The sequence below is a fragment of the Pseudophryne corroboree genome, chromosome 4 (genome assembly GCF_028390025.1).
Source record: "Pseudophryne corroboree isolate aPseCor3 chromosome 4, aPseCor3.hap2, whole genome shotgun sequence".
Lineage (NCBI taxonomy): Eukaryota > Metazoa > Chordata > Amphibia > Anura > Myobatrachidae > Pseudophryne > Pseudophryne corroboree.
In genome coordinates, this window is record NC_086447.1 from 415,529,313 (window position 1) to 415,546,305 (window position 16,993).

The 16,993-nt window shown below is 42.9% G+C and overlaps 1 protein-coding gene across 2 annotated transcripts in view; it reads left to right on the forward strand.

Annotated features, from left to right (window-relative positions):
* Positions 1–16,993, forward strand: part of KCNQ5 (potassium voltage-gated channel subfamily Q member 5) — a 1,045,273-nt gene that overhangs the window by 929,056 nt on the left and 99,224 nt on the right. For both annotated transcript variants that reach the window (XM_063916808.1, XM_063916809.1), the window contains one exon: positions 714–822. In XM_063916808.1, coding sequence (XP_063772878.1) covers positions 714–822 — 109 coding nt within the window. The remainder of the gene's footprint in view (positions 1–713; positions 823–16,993) is intronic.

Below are 16,993 nucleotides of genomic sequence, written 5' to 3' on the forward strand. Positions count from 1 at the left end.
CTACCATAGTAATTACATGTTATATGTTGTTTTGTCTGTATGTAGTATACCGGTATTAGGATTCACTACCTCATATATATATTTTTTAATAATTTTATGTAATCAATGAAATTTGTGCACATATATTTTATTATTAAAAATAAAACAATTATTTCTTATTACAAGGATGTGTAATTAATGATTTTAGTTTAAGTGCAATAACTGATAATCTAGCGCTTGGAGGTTATTTTGTTTTGTTATTGAATTGCTATTGGGAAACGTGGATTCCCTTCCTATCCCCATAGCAGCTTAGCTATCAGATAACGATAAGCGCAGTCCGTTTTGTTTTGTTTTCCATGACAGCAGGTGTATATTATATTTTATATATATATATATATATATATATATATGATACTGTGACATTGCATGTTTTAAAATGAATGTAAAATTAATTTGGTACCTCACACAACATACAAAAGGTATAATAAAATATAGAAAATTGAAGACATCTAGATATCATTTTAATTACACAAATGTTTCTCTTTTTTAGTGAATAACCTTTCAATTAATCTAGCAATTTTGGTATATTTAAATTATAGAGGTGCACTATATAAGTTGATTTATTTAAAGACCAAAAGTGTGTGTTTTATCTGCTACAGACAAAACCATAAAAGGCTAAAATCTAGAAATTCCCATGTGTATCTTCTCAGTTGAGTCTCCTTTTATCTTTCTAGCTGACGTCAACCTTGGAACAGAGGAAGTACATGATGAGAAAGGGTGTCACTGCGATGTATCAGTAGAAGATCTAACCCCAGCTCTTAAAACTGTCATCCGAGCGGTCAGGTTAGTAAAAAGTAGCCTAGATTAATATTTCAAAGGGAATTCTCTAATAATGGAATTTATTCAGCAGACTTCCTAAATGCTAATGACAGAAATTTGCTGAAGCACATCACACAGAAAGTATAAATTATACATCCATTGAGCTCATAGGTATCAAAAATAATAGTTGAGTGTTAAATTTAATCACAATTAATGCTAATCTAGGTACAAAACTTGACATGCTGCTATTCAGATTCACATTATGGTAGAACTTGGTGGTACCATTTATGTAACACAACACATGTGCAATGTGGATTGCCTAAATTTGACATAATTGTATCCAATTTTGCATTTTAAGAATGGTTACGGGAACAAGATGTGCATGTATTGCAAATAGCTCTAGCCCAGATAAGTAAGTAGAAAGGCATTAGAAAGAAGTATAATGTACAGATATCCATGACTTGCTGGAAACATGACTTTGGTCCCCTTCTTACATGAGTTGTTAAACTACTTAATGATCAGAGGGTTTAACCCATTCATTAACAGATTTGTGGCCTAATTCAGACCTGATCGCAGCAGCAAAATTGTTCTCTAATGGGCACAGCCATGTGCACTGCAGGTGGGGTAAATATAACATGTGCAGAGAGAGTTAGATTTGGGTGAGGTGTGTTTAAATGAAATCTAAATTGCAGTGTAAAAATAAAGAAGCCAGTATTTACCCTGCACAGAAACAATATAACCCACCCAAATCTAAATTTCTCTGCACATGTTATATCTGCCCAACCCCCCTGCAGTGCACATGGTTGTGCCCATTAGAGAAAGATTTTGCTGCTGCGATCAGGTCTGAATTAGGTCCTTGATTTGTGGTTGGAGCTGCAGCAGCTTCACTAGGAATAACTTCAATTCGTCAGTTTGTATATGCAAATTTTCTAGATTTTTAATGGACAGATTGTTCTATTATATGGCAGCATATTGAAATAAATATCTTTCTATATTATGCGGTTTATGTAGAATCTGTATTGGGCAAAAATAACAAAAATATACTAATTTTCATCATTCTTGCCAAAAGTACTTTTTTGATTATTAGAGCAATACAAGAAAATGACCCCAAAATGTAACTAGCTACTTCTCTTGAGTATACGGATACAAAACCAATACTGTAAATGGAATTAGAGGGCCCATGGATATATAATTTCATTTTAGAGGGTGTTTATTTCTTGCAAAACTTCCAAATTCACAAACCCTTCCATTTGGCTGCATGTTCAGAAAGAGCTAGGAAGGTTAGACAAAAACAGGATTATTGGCAAACTATATGATTGTGATAAGATTAATATATTTGAGTATATATATATATATATATATATATATAAAATGTCTACTCTGACATATCCACTACCAGTCTAGAGAAAGGCCAACATCACCTGGTTTTCTTGGCAAACCCAATGCAGAACTCACATTTCATTTACAGTGAGATGATCAAAACGAGTTGCACAAAAAGTCATACATTTAGAATTGAGTTGGTTGTTGCATAAAGGGTTTTGGTATCAAGAGACACCAACACAGCTTCATCATCTATATTGTGTGACATCTTCGGGTGCATGTATAACTGTCTGAGATTGGAGATTGTTGATTTGCCAGTTAGAAATTCAGTGTGATCTTGGTGGACGATCTTTGCTGTGACTTTATTTTGCCTGTTAATGAAAAACAATTAATATACGTATTTATAATATTTATTTAAAAAAATAACTCGGTAATATTATCACACAAAAATGTTTAATACCCTGATCATCTATTATCACTGTGATAGTCCTTTTTCTTATTTATGCCCTTGCCAAATGAGCCATGAGGCTACCACTTTTGTCTGCCAGGGCATGATCAGCATACATGTTGTCTAGAAACCCACATTTGTACTTATCAATAAGGGATGTAGTTATGATCCCAGCCATCATCATACCAGAATGTCGGCAGGGGGCTCAGGACTATTCCCACTCATGGGTGTCCATGACACCCATAGAGTGGGAATAGAACCCAACCCTATAAAAAGAGTGCCTATTTTCTTTACCAAAGAATAAACAATAGAAAAACTAGGTGGCGCTGGAAATATAGGGTCATGGCACCATGTTACCAATAAAAGACATTTAGGAGGGCAGGTGACGGGCCTTAGTTATGTTGAGGTTTAGGTAGCATTAGGACATCCATGTGGGAATAGCAGAGAAATGGTTACATGCAATAGTAGGGAATGGGACAGAAAAGTGTTTTCTTACACTGCCCTCTGCAATGTTCCAGGCACAGAATACCTGCCCTTTGGTATGTTCAATGAAATAAATATTATAAAGATACCCAAATAATTTTATACAGAAATATTTCCCTCCAACAAACAGGATGACTTTATACAGGCCTTTACAGCTTTGGTGGCTTCTGAATATAATTCAGATGTACAGTACACTAAAGGAGGAGCAGTGTGGACGCTGCTGTGAGCGGCGGCTGTGATACATCCTCTGGCGCTGCTCTCCCCGTCTGCCCGCAGCTCTCCCAGTCTCTGCTCCCGCATCTCACTTCAACTTTTTTTAAAGTCGAATTGAGATGGTCGAAAAGGGGGCTAAAACCTTTTCGACACAAGCACGCAGATCGGCAGCTATTCCGCCGATCCACGTGCTTTTCGACAAGTCAAATTCCTCGACTTGTCGAATAATTTGGGGTTAGATTGAATAGGTCGGAACCCCTTCTGACCTAAAAAAGTCGAAAAGTGACGTTTTTTCGACAGACGGCAGCTTTCGACTTCAGTTGAATATACCCCTAAAGAAGCAGTTTACACAAGCCAAACAGAGGCATGAACTCTTTCCTGTCTAGTCGCAAGTGGAGGAAGAGTGTTTGGAGAACTCTGCAAGCAAAGCTCTGATGGTTCTTATGCAGGCAAATGAATATTGAAAACCAGTGCTTCGCTTTCTTATACTGTATATTCGTATGTGCACTTATTTGAGATCCGATCCTGCAGCACAGCAAGAGCCACTCACTGCACAGCAGAGTGCCACACCAGGTCTCCTTTAAGGTAATTGAAGTACTCTACCATCTGGTGTACCAAGCAATCACTTACAGTATTTTAGGACAATTTAGTAAAACTTATAGCAAGAAAGTAGGTGAAGTTCAATTATGCTTTCCCAAGCTGCATCCCTGAGCTCTTCAAACTTTTACATACAGTATATATGTTTTATATACAATAAACCAACTTATATTTTAGTTTCTATAGAACCCTTAATATAATTACAGCAATGTATCTTTGCATTTTGTTAGTATTGTATCTTTTAGTATTGTATCTTCAAATAAAAAAAGGTTGCCTTTTGCTTCTAAGCATAAGTATCTGTGGATATTTGTGCAATTTCCTTTTTGTAATACTGCATAGTTGACAGGTGATGCTAATTTCCCTGGACAGTAACAGGTTTTAAGATTTGTCCCTGGAAATATTTCAAGTTTTCAATACTGGCCAATGGCCATTACTCAGAATAACTTTTCATTTTCTTGTGCAGTAAGTAAAATGCAATTTGTGCTATTATTTCTCTGACCTTTATAACAATATAAACATTTATTTATCAAAGACTGATTATAATAAAGAAAATGACATTACAATCAGGTTTACTGAACATAGCATTAGGGAAGTGTTTCTCAGCCCTAGTCCTCAGTACACCGAACATTTTCCAGACCACCCAGCAGGGGCACAGGCGTATGACCAACTGTCCAAGTGTAAAGACCCACAGGTGACCTGGAAAACATGAACTGTTTGGGGTCCTGAAGACAGAGTTTGAGAACCACTGCATTTGGGGGGTTGTTGTGTACTGTACTAAATATCACACAGACCGCATTGTGTGCAACATGTTTAAATGTACCACTAGTATCCCGGGATTTTTTTTTTAACATTGCCATCTATATATATTGTATGTACAACAATTATGATGGTGATATATATATATATATATATATATATGGTGAGGTGTGACCGGCACTCCTCACGCTCCCCAGCGTCTCGGCAACCTGCTCCCGTGCCCTCACCTCGTAAGACCTGGATCCAATAAGCAGCAGTAGAAATAAGGGCGGCACTGAGAGTCTTTGCAATAATGGTGAATAAACCGTGTCTCTTATTTCATCAACGTTTCATGCTTGACGAAGGGGCTGCGTCCCCGAAACGTTGATGAAATAAAAGACACGGTTTATTCACCATTATTGCAAAGACTCTCAGTGCCGCCCTTATTTCTACTGCTGCTATATATATATATATATATATATATATATATAAACCAGTTACAAAATAGCAGGCCTATTACACATTTACAGCTATGAACAACTTCCATACTGGCCCACATTCAGTATTTTGCTGATTTATATTGCCAAAGAGGGCGTGGCTATGACCATGGTTTGATTATAGCCTTGGGTGTGGCTATAATGGGTGCAGGATTTGCCATTGCTATAGGGCCCTGAGGCTCAGAGGGCAAACCTCTGGGGCCTGACTCAACTCCATCCAGGTCATAAAGTAATCTCCCAGGTTCATACAATTGCCCGCTAAGCGATGTGGGGTGACATAATGTGAACTGGGGGCACTGTGTGGCATGTATACTGGCGGCAGTAAAATGTGGCACATTGTAAACTTAGGACACTACAATATTACATAATGTGAACTAGGGGCACTGTGTGTGATAATGTGAACTACTCCACTACTATGGGGCATAACATTAACTAGGGCACTACTAAAGCTCATAAAATGAAGTAGGACACTACTATGGGGCATACAATTAACTAGGACACTACTATGGCACATAAAATAAACAACTGCTGTAGAGAGAGGTGTTTCTCTAGAAGGGGAAGGATTCCCTTCAAAATGTTGCTATAGGGCCCATAAAATTGGTTATAGCACACTACTATTTGACTGGAGGCGTAGGCTAAATTGTTTCGATGTTGCTATCACTTATTCACACTATAAGCAATAAAATATGTTTTAGGTATGTCACAAGAATAAGGGTACATGAAGGATGTCTTCATTTCACATGTCACATATCTACTTTTTAGGGGGAAAAGAGAAAAGAGATTGTATGATGCACGTAATGTTGATCATAGATAGGGGCATATTCAAGTGGGAGCATATTTTCTAAAAATCTCACACCGCCAGGTTTTTCCCGGAGGTGCAAAATTTTTGGTATTCAGTTAGGTGCAATTTTTTTCTTTTTTCTTGCGGTGCTCCGGTGCAGGTCCAATTTTTCTCAAAATCCATTTTTTAAGGAATTATTATCAGTACTTGCTTTAGAACCCTTTGGAATCCCCCCTAATGACTAATTGAGCAATAGGAAGTTTCCAATTAGCTTAATTACTCACCTTCTGCAGTGCTGTCCTCCTCCTCTGCTTTCCAAAGTCATCTCTTCTCCAGCATGCAGACAGCAAGGCTACCAAGGACCAGGCACAGGTACTACCTTTCACCCTGCACCCCCTCCTCGCACACACTACTCCTAACCCTGCACCAGCTCCACACACACACACACACACACACACACACACACTACACTTCCGCTTGCCACGCACCCGCTCCCCTCACACACTACACTACACTACACTACACAACCCCTGCACCAGCTACACACACACACACACACACACACACACACACTACACTTCCGCTTGCCACGCACCCGCTCCCCTCACACACTACACTACACTACACAACCCCTGCACCAGCTACACACACACACACACACACACACACACACTACACTTCCGCTTGCCACGCACCCGCTCCCCTCACACACTACACTACACTACACAACCCCTGCACCAGCTACACACACACACACACACTACACTTCCGCTTGCCACGCACCCGCTCCCCTCACACACTACACTACACTACACAACCCCTGCACCAGCTACACACACACACACACACACACACACACACACTACACTTCCGCTTGCCACGCACCCGCTCCCCTCACACACTACACTACACAACCCCTGCACCAGCTACACACACACACACACACACACACACACACACACACACACACACACACACACTACACTACTGGCAGGGTCTGATTAAGGGTTCAAGCCGCTCTAGGCTAATACAGAAGTGCCCCTTTCCCACCCCCACCACCAATTTTTTTGCTTATATTTTTTTCGCTCATATTCACTCATATTAGCTACAGTGTTAATTTCGTCGACGAAAATTAAGACTAAAACTATTTGTCAACGAAGGTTTTTTCTGTGACTAAAATGTAACGATAACGAGAATAGGAATTTCTTAATAACGAAAATGTTGACTAAATATTCATCCATGTTGTCATGACTAAAATTGACTAGACGAAAATGCTGTATCATTTTCGTCAGGACACCACATTTTTTGAGTGATTGATTTTTTGCATTCTTTAATTAATAATACAGTATTTTATACAGTTTTCTCCATCCTCTCTGGCCCTAGATTTACTTATTTGCACTGCGGCTGCGCAACAACTCTTTTGGGCCCTACACACTGGCCGACATGACTGCACGATATGAACGATCTCGTTCATTAATGAACGAGATAACGTTCATATCGTGCAGTGTAGAGGCTCCAGCGCTGAACGATGCGCCGCCCCGCACTCGTTCATCGCTGGTGTCCCGTCGGCTGTGCATGCAGGCCAATATGGACGATCTCGTCGGGCGTATCCGCCGTCAGGCAGCTCGGCGGCGGATCGGCCAGTGTGTAGGGCCTATTTGTCATGAAAATCACTCAGTCAATTTATGTAGCTAGCTGATTGGTTAACTTTAGCTAAATAGCTATATATTATAATATGCATCCTTACAGCTTCATTTTATTTTGCAGTAGACTAGAACTGTACTACTTACTTGTATCAGGCAGGTTGTATTTTTATTTAATTATTTAAATTCTAATTTTTTTATTAAATAAAAAAACAATTGTATTCTTGAATTGATATTTGCAGAAAATAAATGACCTGCTGTTAGGAAATAGCATTTGTGTTGTACTTATTTGATACCTAGATTACTAAACACATAGTGAAAGGTATACAAAGTACAGTATTCAAGGGAATGATAGAGAAATGATCTTCAGCAAAATCCATTACAGTATCATTAAAATGCAAAGCTATGACTAAATCAATGACTAAAATTAGGACGAAAATGTTCGTCAAGATCCACTGACTAAAATGAAATAAAAAAATTTGACTAAAATGTGACATTTAATTTCGTAAAATTTAAGGAAAGTGACTAAGACTAAAACTAAATTTAAAATTCCTGACAAAATGAACACTGATTAGTTAAAAATCTGTAATTACATGTCAAAATTTACCACAGATTCAATTATTGTTTGCTGATACAAATTGTATTTTTTTTTTATTCTATAGAAACATAGACTAATGACAATAATATGAAATGATACATTAAATATAGTTTTCAAACTTCCGGTTTACATAAACAGTTTACATGAAGCTCCTTTTTCTTGCCTTAGAAGCTGCAAACTTTTTGATTATATCATCAAACTTCAAGTTCTGCAGGAGGTCACTTTCAATTAATAACAGTGCAAGACCTGTGAGTTTTTCTTGAAAAAAAAAAAAGTTGACCACAAGTAGTTTTTTACCCTCTTTAATGCAGAAAAAGATCTTTCGCCATTACAGTTAGTGACTGCCATACTTAAAAAGAGGCGCAATACTATTTCAATGTTTGGGAACATTGATTCTACATTACAGCTTTTTAACAATGTCAAGATTCTTGAGGCTTCTGATTTATTTTTTCAAATTAATTTATTAATTTCAAATTATTAATCCCTACTACAAATGTGGACATCTCATTCCATAACTACAAATAGCATTAATGCTGGGCAATAATGTCTTGGAGCTTACCATTGGCCAGTCTATAAAAAAGTAGTGGCACTGGGCATGACTACGCTCGGTCTTACTGGCTGGTGGCTGCAGTGCACTGTGCTCGGGTGGCCTGACTGGGGCTGGGTGCGTCAGCAGACGCTGTCACTCTATGGCCTCCCCCCTCGGTGTCTGCAGTGGCTCTGGGAGCGCAGCGGGTATGGCGTGTGACATCAGGACGCACGTGACGTCCGCTGCACCCGCCAGTGCTCCTCTGGGAACGGAACCAGCCAGGGTGAGAATTTTTGGGTTGAGTACCATGAGTCCGCGGGCAACGGGCGCTGCTGCCCCCCCCCTCCCCCCCAGGACCCAGCGCTCCAGGCTGCAGCCTGATTAGCCTATTGGTTGACAACGCCCTGACTACTGCTCACCACGCACCCGCTACCCTCATACACTATACTACACAATATTACCGCTTACCCTGCATCTGCCGCCCACACGCACTACAGTACACCTAACCCTTCACCCACTCCCCTCAAACACTACAGTACATTACACTACCCAGAATCCTGCACCCCCTCCCCGCACACAGCATCGGTAGCCTGCGGGCGGCTGCATGCAAATTTAAAAAAAATCCCCTCCTGCGGAATTCTGTCTGCAAAAAATTTGTGACCACTTTATTTTTTATTGAATACTGCGGGTATCGAGAGCATGCATACCCATGGTTATTCAAACTCAGGAGCGAGTTCTGTACTTAATTGAATATTCCCCATGGGGGGTGATTCCGAGTTGATCGTAGCCCTGCAAAATTTTGCAGGTCTACGATTAGGACCATAGACATGCGGGGGGACGCCCAATTTAGCACAACTACGATCTTCTTCCCTAATATGCGGGGGGACGCCCAGCACAGGGCCGTCCCGCCCCGCATGTTAGTGCCGCCCCCCCCCCCCCCCCCCCCCCGCAGATGTGCAAAAGCGTCACACAGCGGCGATGCTTTTGCACTTTAGGAGTAGCTTCCGGCCAGTGCAGCTTTAGCATGCTGGCCGGGAGCTACTCGTCGCTCCCCGGCCCGCAGCGGCTGCGTGTGACGTCACGCAGCCGGTGCGGCCCGCCCCCCGCACGGTGTCCGGCCACGCCTGCGTTGGCCGGACCACGCCCACAAAACGGCGGACAAACGCAGCCGTTCCGTCCCCGCCCACCGACCGCCTCTGCCTGTCAATCAGGCAGAGACGATTGTAGCGCAGTGCTGACCCGATTGCACCTCTTCGATAAACTGCAGCGTGCGATCGGGTCAGAATGACCCCCATAGTGACTAAAAGGTTTAACACAGTCAGTCACAAATTTAAGCCAAGTTTAGGGTATAAAAATGACAAAATACATTTGGTATAAGCGAAAGCATTTTATGAATATTTTAATAGTTATCAGTGTACAATATTTAATTAACCATTTTGCATCACCTGATAATATTGTAGATTTAGTCAGTCAAATTATTTTTTAAATAAATAAATATTGTCATTTAGGAGTATTTTAGTTCTGAGTACATAGTTGTTGTTTTTTTTTTATACTAAAGTCCTAGGGTCATTTACGGATACTACTTCTATTTTTCTCCCTATTTGAACCTACAGTATAATTAGACTTGCCATACTATCCCTTTAAACCAGTGGTTCCCAAACTGTGTGCCTAGGCACCCTGGCTTGCCACCAGGCTCTTCCAGGGGTGCCTCAGGTTGGTGTTCCAGGACCAAATCAAATTATTTATGGTTAAAGTAATGGGCAAAAACAGTGCTTGTGGCTGCCAATCATAAAACATGTGTACAATACAACCACATAGGCCCTCAGGATGACAGGTAGGTACAATTTACTTAATTTAGTATTTCCCAAATATATCAATAATAAACTTTGATCCTAGGGGTGCCGTGAAAACAAATACTGATACTCTCGGGTGCCGTGATTCAAGAAAGTTTGGGAACCACTGCTTTAAACAATGACACTAATTAATTATACAGGTTCCGTGGCTGGCTGACTTCAAGCCTGCATTTCATCTGGTTTTAATCAGCCACAGAACCTGTGTAATCCATGAGCATTCCAGTTTAAAGGGATAGTATGGTAACCCTACCTATAATGCACCTTCCCATATAAATTATACCTGATTCATGCCATTGAACATTAGTGAGGTTTGACACAGGTGTTGGACAGTGAGGCCTAGCTCACAGTCAGTTTTAGAATTCATCCCAAATGTCTTAGAAAATATTGAGTCCAGAGGGTTTATTTATGAAGCATCAGGTTTATGCCCAATATTTATAAAGGCACTGCTTTTACTAGCAAGACATAGGGTGTGGTTCATTAGGTCGACATGAGTTAGGTTTACATACATTGGGTCGACATGCATTAGGTCGACATGATCACTAGGTTGACGCGGTCATTAGGTCGACATGTGCTAGGTCGACATGGAAAAGGGTCGACATGTTTTTTTTTTTTACTTTTTTTGGTGTCGTTTTCTTTGAAAAGTGACAGGGAACCCCAATTAGTGCACCGTGACCCCTCGCATGGCTTGCTTCGCTTGCTATGCTTCGGACACGGTGCCTCACTGCACTCGGCACAGGTTACCATTCCCTATTGTAGTCCACGTGGATTGTTAAGTATGGAAAAGGTCAAAAATGGAAAAACAAATTGTGAAAAACTCATGTCGACCTTTTTCCATGTCGACCTAGTGATCATGTCGACCAAACGTGGTCGACCCAATGTATGTTGACCTAACTCATGTCGACCTAATGACCACCTTCCCGAGACATAGGTAGTAAAAGGATAGCTTAAGAGGCTCCCCGATTGGAGCTGCTCTGACCCAGGTCTGGTGTTGAAACCTATGCGGGGACGATTCTGCTCATCTCTAGTCTGCAGCACCATCCGAGCTGGACAATGCGATGATTAGGACCCAGAGGAGAGTATTCTTCAGACTCTCCTCTCCCATGCATGCATTGCTTTCACTCACAAGGGTGCGATGCAGCAATGTTAAAAATTAGTGATGAGCGGGTTCGGTTTCCCCCCCGAGCTTTACCTTTTTTACATGGGTCCGAGCAGACTCGGATCCTCCCGCCTTGCTCGGTTAACCCGAGCGCGCCCGAACGTCATCATCCCGCTGTCGGATTCTCGCGAGATTCGGATTCTATAAGCAGCCGCGCGTCGCCGCCATTTTCACACGTGCATTGGAGATGATAGGGAGAGGACGTGGCTGGCGTCCTCTCCGTTTAGTAGAAGACAGTTGATTTGATTGCTTGTGCTTGTTTATTACTATAATTGTGGGGAGGATTGGGGAGCAGCTGTTAGGAGGAGTACAGTGCAGAGTTTAGTTTTTATCCGTTCTCTGCCTGAAAAAAATGCTCCATACCATATCTGTGCTCAGTGTGCTGCATGATATATCTGTGCTGAGTGCTCACACTGCTTAATTGTGGGGACTGGGGAGCAGCTATAGCAGGAGTACAGTGCAGAGTTTTGCTGACAGTGACCACCAGTATACGTTTGTCTGCCTGAAAAACACTCCATATCTGTGCTCACAGTGTGCTGCTTTATTGTGGGGACTGGGGACCACCAGTATAATTAATTAATATTATATAGGAGGAGTACAGTGCAGAGTGCACTGCTGTACCTACCTCTGTGTCGTCATCCATTAAGTATACTATCCATCTACATTCCTATACCTGTGGTGCATTTTAGTTTAGCAGTTTGCTGACAGTGTCCACCAGGTCCAGTATACTATATATAGCAGTACGGTAGGCCACTGCTGTACCTACCTCTGTGTCGTCACTCGTCATCCATTAAGTATACTATCCATCCATCTACATTGTATACCTGTGGTGCCTTTTTCTTAGACTAGTTTAGCAGTTTGCTGACAGTGTCCACCAGGTCCAGTATACTGTATATAGCAGTACGGTAGGCTACTGCTGTGTACCTACCTCTGTGTCGTCACTCGTCATCCATTAAGTATACTAGTATCCATCCATCTACATTGTATACCTGTGGTGCCTTTTTTTTAGACTAGTTTACCAGTTTGCTGACAGTGTCCACCAGGTCCAGTATACTGTATATAGCAGTACGGTAGGCCACTGCTGTGTACCTACCTCTGTGTCGTCACTCGTCATCCATTAAGTATACTAGTATCCATCCATCTACATTGTATACCTGTGGTGCCTTTTTTTAGACTAGTTTACCAGTTTGCTGACAGTGTCCACCAGGTCCAGTATACTGTATATAGCAGTACGGTAGGCCACTGCTGTGTACCTACCTCTGTGTCATCACTCGTCATCCATTAAGTATACTAGTATCCATCCATCTACATTGTATACCTGTGGTGCCTTTTTTTTTAGACTAGTTTAGCAGTTTGCTGACAGTGTCCACCAGGTCCAGTATACTGTATATAGCAGTACGGTAGGCCACTGCTCTGTACCTACCTCTGTGTCGTCACTCGTCATCCATTAAGTATACTAGTATCCATCCATCTACATTGTATACCTGTGGTGCCTTTTTTTTAGACTAGTTTAGCAGTTTGCTGACAGTGTCCACCAGGTCCAGTATACTGTATATAGCAGTACGGTAGGCCACTGCTCTGTACCTACCTCTGTGTCGTCACTCGTCATCCATTAAGTATACTAGTATCCATCCATCTACATTGTATACCTGTGGTGCCTTTTAGTTGTGCGCAGTAAATATAGTAGTAGGCTATTGCTATTGATTCTGGCATATAATTCCACACATTAAAAAATGGAAAACAAAAATGTGGAGTTTAAAGGGAAAGATCAAGATCCACTTCCACCTCGTGCTGAAGCTGCTGCCACTAGTCATGGCCGAGACGATGAAATGCCATCAACGTCATCTGCCAAGGCCGATGCCCAATGTCATAGTAGAGAGCATGTAAAATCCAAAACACAAAAGTTCAGTAAAATGACCCAAAAATCAAAATTAAAAGCGTCTGAGGAGAAGCGTAAACTTGCCAATATGCCATTTACGACATGGAGTGGCAAGGAACGGCTGAGGCCCTGGCCTATGTTCATGGCTAGTGGTTCAGCTTCAAATGAGGATGGAAGCACTCATCCTCTCGCTAGAAAAAAAGAAAAGACTTAAGCTGGCAAAACCACAGCAAAGAACTGTGCGTTCTTCAAAATCACAAATCCCCAAGGAGAGTCCAATTGTGTCGGTTGCGATGCCTGACCTTCCCAACACTGGACGGGAAGAGCTTGCGCCTTCCACCATTTGCACGCCCCCTGCAAGTGCTGGAAGGAGCACCCGCAGTCCAGTTCCTGATAGTCAAATTGAAGATGTCACTGTTGAAGTACACCAGGATGAGGATATGGGTGTTGCTGGCGCTGGGGAGGAAATTGACAAGGAGGATTCTGATGGTGAGGTGGTTTGTTTAAGTCAGGCACCCGGGGAGACACCTGTTGTCCGTGGGAGGAATATGGCCATTGACATGCCTGGTCAAAATACAAAAAAAATCAGCTCTTCGGTGTGGAATTATTTCAACACAAATGCGGACAACAGGTGTCAAGCCGTGTGTTACCTTTGTCAAGCTGTAATAAGTAGAGGTAAGGACGTTAACCACCTCGGAACATCCTCCCTTATACGTCACCTGCAGCGCATTCATCATTAGTCAGTGACAAGTTCAAAAACTTTGGGTGACAGCGGAAGCAGTCCACTGACCACTAAATCCCTTCCTCTTGTAACCAAGCTCCTGCAAACCACACCACCAACTCCCTCAGTGTCAATTTCCTCCTTACCCAGGAAAGCCAATAGTCCTGCAGGCCATGTCACTGGCAAGTCTGACGAGTCCTCTCCTGCCTGGGATTCCTCCGATGCATCCTTGAGTGTAACGCCTACTGCTGCTGGCGCTGCTGTTGTTGCTGCTGGGAGTCGATAGTCATCCCAGAGGGGAAGTCGGAAGACCACTTGTACTACTTCCAGTAAGCAATTGACTGTCCAACAGTCCTTTGCGAGGAAGATGAAATATCACAGCAGTCATCCTGCTGCAAAGCGGATAACTGAGGCTTTGGCAGCCTGGGCGGTGAGAAACGTGGTTCCGGTATCCATCGTTAATTCAGAGCCAACTAGAGACTTGATTGAGGTACTGTGTCCCCGGTACCAAATACCATCTAGGTTCCATTTCTCTAGGCAGGCGATACCGAAAATGTACACAGACCTCAGAAAAAGACTCACCAGTGTCCTAAAAAATGCAGTTGTACCCAATGTCCACTTAACCACGGACATGTGGACAAGTGGAGCAGGACAGACTCAGGACTATATGACTGTGACAGCCCACTGGGTAGATGTATTGCCTCCCGCAGCAAGAACAGCAGCGGCGGCACCAGTAGCAGCATCTCGCAAACGCCAACTTGTTCCTAGGCAGGCTACGCTTTGTATCACCGCTTTCCAGAATAGCCACACAGCTGAAAACCTCTTACGGCAACTGAGGAAGATCATCGCAGAATGGCTTACCCCAATTGGACTCTCCTGGGGATTTGTGACATCGGACAACACCAGCAATATTGTGCGTGCATTACATCTGGGCAAATTCCATCACGTCCCATGTTTTGCACATACCTTGAATTTGGTGGTGCAGAATTATTTAAAAAACGACAGGGGCGTGCAAGAGATGCTGTCGGTGGCCCGAAGAATTGCGGGCCACTTTCGGCGTTCAGGCACCGCGTACCGAAGACTGGAGCACCACCAAACATTCCTGAACCTGCCCTGCCATCATCTGAAGCAAGAGGTGGTAACGAGGTGGAATTCAACCCTCTATATGCTTCAGAGGATGGAGGAGCAGCAAAAGGCCATTCAAGCCTATACATCTGGCCAAGATATAGGCAAAGGAGGTGGAATGCACCTGACTCAAGCGCAGTGGAGAATGATTTCAACGTTGTGCAAGGTTCTGCAACCCTTTGAACTTGCCACACGTGAAGTCAGTTCAGACACTGCCAGCCTGAGTCAGGTCATTCCCCTCATCTGGCTTTTGCAGAAGAAGCTGGAGACATTGAAGGAGGAGCTAAAACAGAGCGATTCCGCTAGGCATGTGGGACTTGTGGATGGAGCCCTTAATTCGCTTAACCAGGATTCACGGGTAATCAATCTGTTGAAATCAGAGCACTACATTTTGGCCACCGTGCTCGATCCTAGATTTAAAACCTACGTTGTATCTCTCTTTCCGGCAGACACAAGTCTGCAGAGGTTCAAAGACCTGCTGGTGAGAAAATTGTCAAGTCAAGCGGAACGTGACCCGTCACCATCTCCTCCTTCACATTCTCCCACAACTGGGGGTGCGAGGAAAAGGCTAAGAATTCCGAGCCCACCCGCTGGCGGTGATGCAGGGCAGTCTGGAGCGAGTGCTGACATCTGGTCCGGACTGAAGGACTTGCCAACGATTACTGACATGTCGTCTACTGTCACTGCATATGATTCTGTCACCATTGAAAGAATGGTGGAGGATTATATGAGTGACCGCATCCAAGTAGGCACGTCAGACAGTCCGTACGTATACTGGCAGGAAAAAGAGGCAATTTGGAGGCCCTTGCACAAACTGGCTTTATTCTACCTAAGTTGCCCTCCCTCCAGTGTGTACTCCGAAAGAGTGTTTAGTGCAGCCGCTCACCTTGTCAGCAATCGGCGTACGAGGTTACTTCCAGAAAATGTGGAGAAGATGATGTTCATTAAAATGAATTATAATCAATTCCTCCGTGGAGACATTCACCAGCAGCAATTGCCTCCAGAAAGTACACGGGGACCTGAGATGGTGGATTCCAGTGGGGACGAATTAATACTCTGTGAGGAGGGGGATATACACAGTGAAAGGGGTGAGGAATCGGAGGATGATGATGAGGTGGACATCTTGCCTCTGAAGAGCCAGTTTGTGCAAGGAGAGATTGATTGCTTCTTTTTTGGTGGGGGCCCAAACCAACCAGTCATTTCAGTCACAGTCGTGTGGCAGACCTTGTCGCTGAAATGATGGGTTCGTTAAAGTGTGCATGTCCTGTTTATACAACATAAGGGTGGGTGGGAGGGCCCAAGGACAATTCCATCTTGCACCTCTTTTTTCTTTCATTTTTCTTTGCATCATGTGCTGTTTGGGGACAATTTTTTGGAAGGGCCATCCTGTCTTGATTGACACTGCAGTGCCACTCCTAGATGGGCCAGGTGTTTGCGTCGGCCACTTGTGTCGCTTAGCTTAGTCACACAGCCACCTTGGTGCGCCTCTTTTTTTCTTTGCATCATGTGCTGTTTGTGGACTATTTTCTTGAAGTGCCATCCTGTCTGACACTGCAGTGCCACTCCTAGATGGGCCAGGTGTTTGTGTCGGCCACTTGGGTCACTTAGCTTAGTCAC